Source organism: Elaeis guineensis, chromosome 2, assembly GCF_000442705.2.
Source record: "Elaeis guineensis isolate ETL-2024a chromosome 2, EG11, whole genome shotgun sequence".
In the NCBI taxonomy this organism is placed as follows: Eukaryota; Viridiplantae; Streptophyta; class Magnoliopsida; order Arecales; family Arecaceae; genus Elaeis; species Elaeis guineensis.
The window spans coordinates 2359325-2371638 of record NC_025994.2 but is presented as its reverse complement, the minus strand read 5'-3'; the positions used below and the strand labels follow the sequence as shown (position 1 = coordinate 2371638).

General features: G+C 35.5%; 3 protein-coding genes across 3 annotated transcripts; all 3 read right to left on the bottom strand.

Annotated features, from left to right (window-relative positions):
- Positions 1-259: 259 nt before the first annotated feature.
- On the bottom strand, positions 260-984 carry LOC105033218 (uncharacterized). Its single transcript, XM_010907922.3, has one exon. The coding sequence runs from the start codon at positions 934-936 to the stop codon at positions 277-279; it is 660 nt and encodes a 219-aa protein (XP_010906224.3). The 5' UTR covers positions 937-984; the 3' UTR covers positions 260-276.
- Positions 985-1557: 573 nt separating this feature from the next.
- Positions 1558-2343, bottom strand: LOC105033199 (uncharacterized). Its single transcript, XM_010907885.4, has one exon. The coding sequence runs from the start codon at positions 2249-2251 to the stop codon at positions 1694-1696; it is 558 nt and encodes a 185-aa protein (XP_010906187.2). The 5' UTR covers positions 2252-2343; the 3' UTR covers positions 1558-1693.
- A 1751-nt stretch (positions 2344-4094) lies between these two features.
- On the bottom strand, positions 4095-5115 carry LOC105033200 (uncharacterized). The gene has a single exon (XM_010907886.4). The coding sequence runs from the start codon at positions 4781-4783 to the stop codon at positions 4301-4303; it is 483 nt and encodes a 160-aa protein (XP_010906188.2). The 5' UTR covers positions 4784-5115; the 3' UTR covers positions 4095-4300.
- Between the last annotated feature and the right edge of the window lie 7199 nt (positions 5116-12314).

Here is a 12314-nt window from a genome sequence, read left to right as displayed (position 1 = left end):
AGAAGTTAGTTAGGTAGCCTTATGGTGGGATCACTGGCATCGAAACCTTGTTCTGTCTTTTGAAATTGTTCTTGTAAATTAACCGCTACACATCACGTATTAACTTGAGAGGTATACTTGGCAATATAGACCAAGCCTCTCCACTTTGGTATCCTTTCCTCAAATTGCCATGGCGCTGACACAGTGCCACAATTGAACCAAAAGACAAACATATCACAGTTATTATTCTTCGACTAATTAGTACCAAACCAACACAAAATTAAGCCCAATAAAACATCATTCAACTAAGGGATCGGTAGATAGGAAACTATACATGACCACGTCTCTAACCTTGTCCTCAATAACTACAAACTTCCTCAGCACAGCTTCCCTCTGGAACCCAGCCTTCTCTAGCACCCTCTGAGACCTCCTGTTATCCACGTCGGCGACGGCCTCGACCCTCTCCAAATGCGGCCACTCCTTGAAAATCGCGGCCACCGCCTTCTTCACGGCTGCCGTAGTTATTCCCCGTCCCCAGTAATCATAGGCCAAGCTATAACCAAGCCAGGCTCTGTGCTTCTCGTCGCCGGGTGCCGGCCTGAAGGCGAGCGAGCCCACCGGCCGGTCCTCGATGCAGATGGCACGGAACCAAGGGTGTGGCATGATGAAGCTCTCGATGCAATCCAAGGCCTCGTCTTTGGTGGTGCATGCTTGTCTTGTGGTGAAGCGCATCACTCGGTCGTCAGATTTCCATTTCATGAGATCTTCCACATCCGAGAGCTCGAGTGGGCGGAGGGTGATATCTGGAATTGGTTTCTTCTCTTCCCCCACCAACTGGTTTGGTTGGGGAGTGGTGTCACGTTCCATTTGGCTACAGCTTGAAGTAATTTGATGGGGAGTAGCTTTTTCTGGACGGGAGGATGCGTCAACGGTCAAATTCTTAATTGGCCTGGCCATAGGTTTAAGGTTCGATAGTTACAACTTTTTGTTTGGATATTTCACCAGAAAACAAGGTGTCAAATGCTGTCCTTGTAACCAAAATATATATTTTTTAAAAAAATGGAGCCCTCCTCATTGTTTATCATTAGAACCATCTAGCAGACTACGACTGTTTGTTGCTTTCCTCCTTTAATATTTCCAACTTGGAAGATGTGAGGCAGAAAAAGATGGATAAGACAACGCTACAGCAGTGAAGAAGATAAATATGGTGGCCGCCATGGTTGACTTGGAAAAATCTATCCGGCAACTTGAGTGAAAAAAAAAATTGCTGCTTGGAGAACAAGTAGCAGCCCTATAATGACCATTCTTTCTGGTGTTTATCAGCGCAAGTTTGACATTGTTTACCTAAACCACTAGGCATGCACTAGTTGTAACTCCTGACCGAGCATCATTATGAATTGAATCAGGTTGCAGATTGGTAGCATCATGCAAGAACGAAAAACTGAACTGATACATATTTGAATGCCTTCAATCTTTCTAAAATTGAGATTTGAATCCACTCTAATGCAGGCATCAAAAAAGAAAAATAAAAAATAAGCTAAGACATTTTTGAGATATATCAAGGCTCTCATTGTCTCTTTTTTTTCTTTCTGTTTTTTGCATGACTGATGCCCCACTGCTAACAATTTAGTTCACTCGAACCACAATACAAACCGAACCACAATTCTTGAACTAAAATAAAAGACGATCACCGGCACCAGTAGTACCATAAACATCAACAAAGAATGGGATCGGTAGAAAGGAAACTAAACATGACCACGTCCCTACTCACCCCTTTCAGCACAGCATATTTTCTCAGAACACCCTCCCTCTGGAACCCGGTTTTCTGCAGCACCCTCTGAGACCTCTCGTTCTCCACAGCAGTAAACGCCTCCAGCCTCTCCAACCTTGGCCACTCCTTAAAAATGGTAGCCACTGCCTTCTTCACGGCTGCGGGCATTATTCCCCGTCCCCAGTGGTTGTAGGCCAGGCCGTAACCCATCGAGGCTCGGCGATGGTCGTTGCCAGGCGCTGGGCTGATGAAGATCCAGCCAACGGGGCGATCATCGACACAGATGGCACGGTACCATGGATGCGGTATGATGTCGTCCTTGATGTGGGCTAGAGCTGCTTCTTTGTCAGTCCGTGGTTCGCCGAAGAATTGCATCACTCGGTCATCGGAGGCCCATGCCATGAAGTCGTCTACATCGGAGATCATGAATGGACGGAGGGTGATCAAAGGGATGTCTTGTTCAACCTTCTTTGATTGCAGAGTATTGGGATCTTGTTCCATTTTTGTTGGAACTTTGCTGAAAAGCTTGGTGGCGCTCAAGAAAGGGACATGCACGCTTCCCTTTTTAAGGTATGGACGATTGGACTGAAAATCTTATGAGATCATAGGTTGAACATACAATCAACAAGACCATAAGATTATAGATTAGGCTAAGCTTATGTTTATAAATATCGGAGAATAGCTTTGAAATGGGGTGGCTCGAATCTCAAAGGAAGAAAAAATTCTTCTGAATGTAGATTACCCGCTCAAAGTATTTCTAGTATTTAGAATATAAATCTAACCCACTTATAATTTATGATTTTGTTAGTTGTATGGCCTAGCCAATTAATCCGATTTTCAGTCCAATCATCCAAACAAGCTTTTAGGAGAAAATATTTGTATCCATCTGAGACAAGCAGTCAAAAACTATAGGTACAAGATCAAGACAAAATTAAGGAAGTTTCTTCAAAATGTCATGAACATTAAACAGCAATCAGATCAAGAGGTAGCGATTCACTTATCCCCTTCAGCAATCTTTTTTATGAATTCAAAGGTTGGAAAAGCAGCCACCACCAATTTATTGAGAGACAGGATTTACAGAAGTCCAAAGGGACCGAGGATTACAACCGATAAAATCAGTGAGAGATGGATTTCACTTAATCCTCAAAACTTTAGCAAGAAAATTACAAAGATGAAACAAAACCCAAAAATAAGGAAAGCCCTCCGAAGCAGTGGCACAATTCTGCTGGTACAAAAGAAAACGGATGTCACAAACAGCAATAGAGATTGGCAACATGCAGGCTTCACGTCAATATCACTCCTAATTGAAGGGCCACTAAGCAAGATGACTAGAGTAGATCAGAGGTAATAACTTTAGCCCTTTATGATGTCCAGTAGTCTTCTTAAATTGCATAGGAGGTTTGAATGCGCAGCAATTATCCCCTTCAGGAATCATACGTTGAGATAGATTTATTCAAAGGTCTTGTTGATAGGAATCTAGACCAATGCTTGATCCTTCAATCTCATGAACAAATACTTGTAGCCGGTGCCTGTAACTTTCCTTGACTTGTAATGTGGAGGCATCCGTTTCTCTCGTGGGACCATGCATCTCCACATGCTAAAACAAACTGTAACTAGGGTAATTCACTGTTGATGGTAATGGAGTGGTCGCCTCCATAGATTTTACAGGTTCTTTGCTTTGGGCAGGATCAGAGCAGCCGCTGGTTTCCAGATGACATGCCTTCCTGGGCTGCAGCAACCATTTTGAAGCAAATCATCGAATATGGTAGTCTTCAGTGACATTTTCCAGATAGAACGCACACAGCTTCTGGCCAATTGGGTTGCAAAAGCTCGTTCACACAATTTGTCGAACATGAGGGATGCAGTCATTTGGGGCTACGGCTTCTCCCAACTAAAATATAGAAGCGAGAAACACAAGCAGGTTGGTCGGGATTCCTTATTTTTCCTTTCTTTCAATTACTTTTAGGGGCCTTTGGTTCGCAACTGAGATTGAAATCAGAATATGAATGAGAATAAATTGGAATTGGAATCGGAATAGTCAAATCTCTCGAAACGTTTGATTCATGATCGGAATCAAAAAATTTGAAAATCCTCCAATCAAACATTTGGAACGAGAGTCATCCATTTTCGTTCCGACTCCAAACCCCATCTCCCCTCCAACCAAACACTCCCTTAAAAATAACATAGAGCATCATAGATCCCAATTAGCTAAACGGCGGCTTGCAGCAGATGATCGAGACTTGCACGGAGGAAGCCTGGTACCTAAAGAAGCTATAAATCACATTGCCTGAAATTGCTGGCGACCGAGTTAAATGTCGCTTGCCAAATTTCACCCAACACTGGATATTAACATCAAAAACTTAGTTATCTCTTTACCGGAAAAAAAAAAGGAAACTTAGTTATCTTATCCAAAACAAAGCTAGACAAAAGTAAAGCGTGCATCAAAAAATAATAGTAGGAAATCGAATGTCACCACTATGGATCACCCAACCAAGGGGTCCGTGGATATGAAGCTATACATCACCATATCCCTCATACTTCCTTTAAGAATCAATACTTTCGGAGCACTCCCTCCTTGTGAAAGCCAACCTTCTCCAACACCCTCTGGGATGCCTTGTTGGTCACGTCCACCAAGGCCTCCACCCTCTCCAGTCCTTCCACCTCCATGAATATGGAGGCCACCACCAGCCTCACCGCCGCCGTCACGATCCCCTTCCCCCAATACCCAGACCCCAGCACGTACCCGAGCTCGCCCCGGCACCGGTCGTTGCCGGACCCCAATATGACGGAGATGGCCCCCACGGGGCGGCCGCCGACGCAGATGGCGCGGAACCAGGGGTGGGGCAGCACCGTCTCCTTCATGTACTTGAGGAGGTCATCCTTGTTAGTGTAGGTGTCCCAGCTGCAGAATTTGCTCACCTTGTCGTCGGAAGCCCACACCATGAAGTCGTCCACGTCCGAGAGGACGAAGGGCCGGAGGGAGATCTGCCGCGTCGCCTTCTCGTTTTCCTCCGTGGTCATCCCTTGTTCCATTGTGGCAGCCTGCCGAAACGGAAGAGCACCAGCTACACCACATCACATTATTTATACTATGTGAAATAGCTTTTTCTTTTCCTTTCCAGAGACAAAGTCTTCCACGATGGATGCGGCCGCCTCATTTGACGGTTTCGGATTCTATTCCTAATTAATATAAAAAAAAAAATTATTTATTTAAATAATTTAATTTTAAATTTATTTATCAATTATTTTGAATGACGTTTTATCATGACCACATCATTTCTTATTTTTTACATAGATCACGTAAAAAAAAAATTAAAAAAATATCAAAAAATATGACATTTTTAAAAATATTATATTTTTTGACATTTTTCTCCCACAAAAAAAATAAAAAATAAAAAAAATTAAATTTATAAAAAAATAAAAATTTTAATTTTGATAAAAAAAAATATTTATTTAAAATTAGTATCTCCATTTCAAATTATCTTTTTAAAAAAATATTTGAAAAAAAATTTGATATAAAAAAATTAAAAATACTATTAAAAAAATCGAAAAGAAATAAAAATTATAATTCTAAAATTATTTAAAAATTAATTTTTTTAAAAAATATCTCAAAAAAGATCTTAAAAAATAGCATAAAATAAAAAATACCATAAAATTAATTTTTTTCAAACTAATTTTTTTTAAAAAATATCATTAAAGAAGAAAAAATTGAGAAAAAAAATAAAAATTATAATTTTGAATGAATTTTAAAAATAAAAATTCTAATTCTAATTCAAATAAAAAAAATTTTAAATTATTTTATCCATTTAAAATTAATTTTTTAAAAAAAATATCTAAAAAAACTTAAAAATTTTAAAAAATAAAGAATACCATAAAAAAATGAGAAAGAAATGAGAAAAAAAATAAAAATAAAAATTTTAAATTTTAAAAAATTAAAATTTTAATTTTAATTCAAATAAAAACCATCATTTCAAATTAGTTTCTCCGTTTCAAATTAATTTTTTAAAAAAAATATTCAAAAAAATAAAAAAATAAAAAAATAAAAGTGCCATAAAGAAGTCAAAAATTTTAAAAAATAAAAAAAATAAAAATTATAATTTTAAATTTAAAAGAAGTAAAGTTTTTAATTTTAATTAAAATAAAAAACATCATTTCAAATTACTTTCCTCATTTCAAATTAATTTTTTTAAAAAATATTCCAAACAAATAAAAAAAACCTCAAAAAATTTTTATAAAAACATAAAAAATGGTAAAAATGAGAATAAAATAAAAATTATAATTTTAAGTTATCAAAAAATTAAAATTTGAATTTGAATTCAAGAAAAATAAAAGAAAAAAATGCCATATGAAAAATGAAAAAAAAAGAAAAAATGTGAAAAAAATAAAAATTGTAAATTAAAATTTAAAAAAAAATTAAAATTTTAACTTTAATGAAAATAAAAAATATCATTTCAAATTACTTTATCCATTTTAAATTATTTTTTAAAAAAATATCTAAAAAAAGGAAAAAATTGGTGTAAAAGAAATAAAAAATATCATAAAAAATAAAAAAGGGAAAAGAATTAAATTAAAAAAATAGAAATTATAATTCTAATTTAAAAATAAAAATTATAATTTTAAATTTAAAAAATAAAAAATTATAATTATAATTCAAATAAAAAATGGTAAAAAATAAAATTTATAATTATTACTTAAAAAAATTTAACTTTAATTCAAATAAAAAATTATCATTTCAAATTACTATGCCTATTTTAAATTAATTTTATTTATTAAAAAATCACATAAAAATAAGTAAAAAAAATTAAAAAAATTAAAAAAAACCATAAAAAAAGAAAAAAAAAATTGGAGAAAAATGCCAAAGGGAATGGCATTTTTGAAAACACCATTCCCTTTGGCTTTTTTCAAGCTTAAATTCCAAAAAAAAAAATCCCCCCTCTTTCCTTCTTCTCCCTCTTCTCCGGCTATCTCCGACATTTTCTCCTCTCTAGCGGCACGGCGGCGACCTCCCAGCGGCGGTGAGCTCCCTCCTCTCTCTTTCTTCTTCCTCTCTCTCTCCCTCTTCCTCTCTCTCTCTAGCCCTCCCCTTCCCTTGGCCGGCCCCCTCGTCTCCCTCTTCCTCTCTCTCTCTCCTTCTTCCTCTCTTTCTCTCCCTCTTTTTCCTTGGCCGTCGGCGACAGAGGGCCGGCGGAGGGCCGACGCGCCCCGACGGTGGCCCCGACGGTGAGCCCCGGCCCTCCCCTTCCCTTGGCCGACCCCCTCCTCTCCTTCTTCTTCTCTCTCTCTCCCTCTTCCTCTCTCTCTCTCCCTCTTTTTCCTTGGCCGCCAGCGGCGGGCCGGCGTGCCCCGACGGTGGCCCCGGCGGTGGGCCCCGACCCTTCCCTTCCCTTGGCCGGCCCCCTCCTCTCCCTTTTCCTCTCTCTCCCTCTTTTTCCTTGGCCGCCGGCGACAGACAGCCGACGGCGGGTGGCGGGCCTCGACGGCAGCCCGACGGCTGCTCCCCGCGGTGGCCCGGTGGTGGCTCCCCGCAACGGCTCGACGGCTGCTCCCCACGGCGGGTCGCGGCGGCGGCGATGGGCCGCGGCGGGCCCCTGCGGTAGCCCCCCGGCAACGGGCCGCGGCAGGCCCCGATGGTGGGCCACGACGGCGGGCCGCGGCAGGCCCGGGCGGCGGGCCACGACGGTGGGCCCCAGCGGCCCTCCGATGGTGGGTCCGTGCTGCCCTGCGGCACCCTTCTCTTTCGATCCGCGACGGCGGGCCCCAGTGGCCCTCCGAGCGATGGGTCCGTGCGGCCCTGCGGCGCCCTTCTCTTTCGATCTGCGACGGCGGTCCTCCGATGGCAGGCCCGTGCGGCTCTGCGGCACCCTTCTATTTCAGTCTTTTTAATTTTTATTTTTATCTCATTATTTTTTATTTTTTATTTTTATCTCATTAGATTAAGATTTATTTTAAAATTCGATTCGATCATAATTTAAAAATTTTAAAATATATTGCATTTCATGAAAATGTAGATCTGTCAGTTGACCAATGTAGGATATTCTACGATATCCGTATAAAATATATATTTGATTATATATTTTATACGGATACCGTAAAATATATACATTGATCAATTGATTGTCCAGTTTGGACAGTTTGGAAATTACATTTAATTCTATAGGTAATTACATTATTCGAATGATATGCGAAGGGTTCGAGAAAAATTTTGGACAGTATTTTTCTTTAGTTATCCTCATAAATTTTCAGTCATGTGGGAAGATCTAAGGAAAAATGCTGTCGAAATTTTTTTCGATCCCTTTTGCGTATCATTTGATTAATGTAATTAACCTATAGAATTAATGCAATTCTCGAATGGGATAGGATCTATCTGTACCTATTTGTTGATGATATGATGTATTTATCATGTAAATCTTTTGAAACGATAAAATAATTAGTAATACTAAATATTTTGATTTTGATTTTGTCATAGGTTTCTCCAAGAAAATGGCCAGTACTCGAGTTCGTGTACTATTGTATTATGATGGCATGATATAGAATGATGAAACTGGTGTGTAGTACTATCACCCTGCAGATCGGATGATTAGAGTATCTTCATCATTATCATGCCAAAAATTATTGGACAATTTATACAGCAGTATTCCTGTAGACAAAGAAAAATATGAAATAAAATTGAAATGAAAATCTCCTAATCTGTTGGGACAGTTAATGTAGAGTAATTATATCTTAGTTCCAATTGATAATGATGAAAATATTGAAGAAATGTTGACCTTTCCTTTGAAATATGCAGAATGTCGATTTTTAGAATTATATATTGAAAAGGAAGATGTACCGAGCTTTGGATACTATAGTCGGCTTTTAACTCAAGCGGACAATAATGTTGGGCCTTCCTCACCTTTTGTAACTCCTATGATGCAAACCGATAGTGTCTAGACCGTATTTGCAGAACAATATTTCACTACTGCCGGCCCTAGTTGTCCAATTATTCAGAGTCCTATGGTGACTTCTCCTGTATCTTCTGCTATGGTGACTTCTCCTTTGCTAGAAGTAGTGGTAAGTGCGGGAGACGACACTCATATAGGGAACGATGACTGGGTAGTCGGTGGAATAAATTTTGATAATCTAGACTTTGAGTCAGATGAAAGCGGAGATGAAGACTATTGGACGGATAAGGACAGTAGCAGTAATGATGATAATGGTGAAGATGAGAATGATGATGAAAATATTCAGGCTAATATTAATGTGGGAGAACCTCAACCTCATTTGCATGAACCTCCATAATTTTTTAATGATATAAATTTAGATGATGGTGGTTGTGTTAATGCTGGTCGAAGATTGAACTCTGACTATCAGTTTTGGGACTCCTCGATGACTGAATTTTTTAAAGATTTAATGTTTGAGAGTAAAGTTATGTAAGAAGAGCTATTGATCTTTATCACATTATGAAGTATCGGACATACAATGTAGTTCAGTCACATTCGAAATTATGGTCCGTACGATGCACATCATCAGATAATGATCAAAATTGTAAATGGAGGCTTCATGCTACATTGTTGAAAAAACATGGATATTTTCAAATCACAAAATATGAGGGTCTTCACACTTGTTTGTTTACGGGATTGAGTCGAGATCACAAACATATCAGTGGAAGGATGATTGGTACACTAGTCCGACATATTGTTGAGAAAGATCCCGGTGTCAAAGTTGAAGCTATTATGGCAGCTGTTAATGATCAATTTCAATATACAGTGTCATACAAGAAAGCATGGTGTGGAAAGCAGAAGGTATTGGTTGATATTTATGGAGAATGGGAGCCGTCTTATGCTAAATTACCCTATTATATGGCTGCACTTCAACATGCAAATCTCGGTACAGTTGTTTCATGAAATTTTTTTCAAACTATGAATTTCAATGTCCGAGTTTTAAATTATATTTTTTGGACTTTCAAACCATCTATCCAGGGTTTTACGCACTGCCGTCCTGTAATCAGCATTGATGGCATGCACTTGTATGGAAAGTTTAAAGGTAAGATGTAAATTGCAATAGAAATTGATGCAGAAAATAAGATATTTTCATTAGCATATGCAATTATGGATGAGGAGACGACTGCAAGTTGGAGTTGGTTTCTTTTCCAGCTCAGAACACATATCATCAAAGATAGAAATGGAATATACTTAATTTCTGAGATAAATCGGACTGCACTGGGACCTCTTGATCTGATACGGGCACAAACAGCTACGTACGGTGCGGTATTGAAAAAAATTTTGAATTAAAATTTTTATTTTTTTAAATTCAAAATTATAACTTTTATATTTTTATCATTTTTTTTGACACTTTTTTTTATGATATTTTTTATTTTTTTAACCCTCATAATTTTTTTTGGGATATTTTTTAAAAAAATTAATTTTAAATGAAAAAAATAATTTAAATTTATGTTTTTTATTTGAGTTAACTTTTGAATTTTTATTTTTTCCTCATTTTTTTCTCATTTTTTACTTCTTTGTTTGGAATATTTTTTTAAAAAAATAATTTAAAATGGGAAAAGTAATTTGAAATGGTATTTTTTATTTTAATTAAAATTAAAAGTTTTATTTTTTTAAATTAAAAGTTATAATTTTTATTTTTTTCTGAATTTTTAAATATTTTTCTCTTTTATGGCACTTTTTTTTAATTTTTTTTTGACATATTTTTTTTAAAAAAAATAATTTGAAATGGGAAAAGTAATTTGAAATGATGGTTTTTATTTGAATTAAAATTAAAATTTTTTTTTTTTAAATTCAAAATTATAATTTTTATTTGGCTCTCATTTTTTCTTTTTATGGTTTTTTTATTTTTTTTATTTTTTAAGATTTTTTTGAGATATTTTTTAAAAAATAAATTTTAAATAGACAAAATAATTTAAAATTATTTTTTTATTTGAATTAAAATTAAAATTTTTATTCTTTAAAATTCATTCAAAATTATAATTTTTATTTTTTCTATTTTTTTCTTTTTTTATGATATTTTTTTTAAAAAATTAATTTGAAAAGGAGATTGTAATTTGAAATGATGATTTTTATTTGAATTAAAATTAAAATTTTTATTTTCTTAAATTTTAGAATTATAATTTCTATTTCTTAAAATTTTTAGTGGTATTTTTAATTTTTTTACACTAATTTTTTTCAGATATTTTTTTTAAAAAAATTATTTGAAATGAAGATACTAATTTTAAATGATAATTTTTATTTTTATCAAAATTAGAATTTTTATTTTTTATAAATTTATTTTTTTTTATTTTTTTCCATTTTTTATCTTTTTTTATCTTTTTTTTGGGGGGGAATGCCAAAAAATATGGTATTTTTAAAAAACACCATTTTTTTTGGTAATTTTTTTAATTTTTTTTATATAGTCTACATGAAAAATAGGGGGTGACGTGGTCATGATAAAATACCATTCAAAATGATGTTTTATCAATTTTACATCATTCTGGTAAATAAGTTAAAAACTAGATTATTTAGGTAAATAAATTTTTTTATATTAATTAAGAAAAGAGCTCTGACGGTTTCTTTAGTTACCCTACATCAGGTTTTGTATGCGTCGAACGCGACTTCACATTTGACTCACAGTTTGGGCGTGGACTTACCACGGGCAACCCCCACTGCACCCTTTAAATAAATAAATAAATAAATAATAATAATAATAATAATAATAATAATAATAATAACAATAATAGTAATAATAATGTTGGCTACTTGATGGTTGCAATGCTTCTTTTGAGGCCATTATTAATATGAAAAATAAGTAATTTTTTCAGGATGAACCAATCAGATGCATTAAATCGATCTAAATATAAGTAGATATATATCCATGAGAATCAAAAATTAAAATACTTAAAAATCAAACAGCAAGATCAGCTGAAAAAATCTATAATATTAAGCTTATATGGTCGGTCATATGCTTATATCATCGAATAGAGAGCAACACATGCATCATTTGCCAGCAAACTATTATCAATAAGAGGTGGATGAGAAAGCCATTAGACAATTGTCGTCCAATCACATTCTAAACAAAGTTGTGAAGCCTCCAATGTATATATAGCATAACTTAATCCTTCATAAGCCGCATGCATTTCAGCCATTTAAGTTGTGGTATTATAAATTCTAGCACCAGCTACTGCAACAAATGCACCTTCAACACTTCAGATAATAAAACTAGATAAAATAAGGGACTTGAATGGATTAAAATATAAGTTAAAATATATGAGCTTAGATTTGGGATGACTGCATTTTAGTGCAGATTTTTGACTTCAGAAAAGAAAAAGAAAAGGAAAAAAGCTAAGTAGTATTCATTTAACTAATTTGTTTATTGGCTCTAGCCCTAGTAACATGGCATGATAAAACTCAAGCGATGTTAGTTTTATATGCCCAAGTTTATATGCTTGCTTTTTGACAAGCTAACCTACTAATGATAATGACATGCTAACCCACTAATGATAACGACCAGTGGGTTTCAAATGTTAAGAGGGTGTTTGGTTGGGAAGAGTTAGGGTTTGAAATCGAAATAGAAATAAGTGACTGATATTCTAACCATT

Coding starts and splice junctions, on each gene's coding strand:
- LOC105033200 (XM_010907886.4), bottom strand. CDS start 4,783: ATGGAACAAGGGATGACCACGGAGGAAAACGAGAAGGCGACGCGGCAG.
- LOC105033218 (XM_010907922.3), bottom strand. CDS start 936: ATGGCCAGGCCAATTAAGAATTTGACCGTTGACGCATCCTCCCGTCCA.
- LOC105033199 (XM_010907885.4), bottom strand. CDS start 2,251: ATGGAACAAGATCCCAATACTCTGCAATCAAAGAAGGTTGAACAAGAC.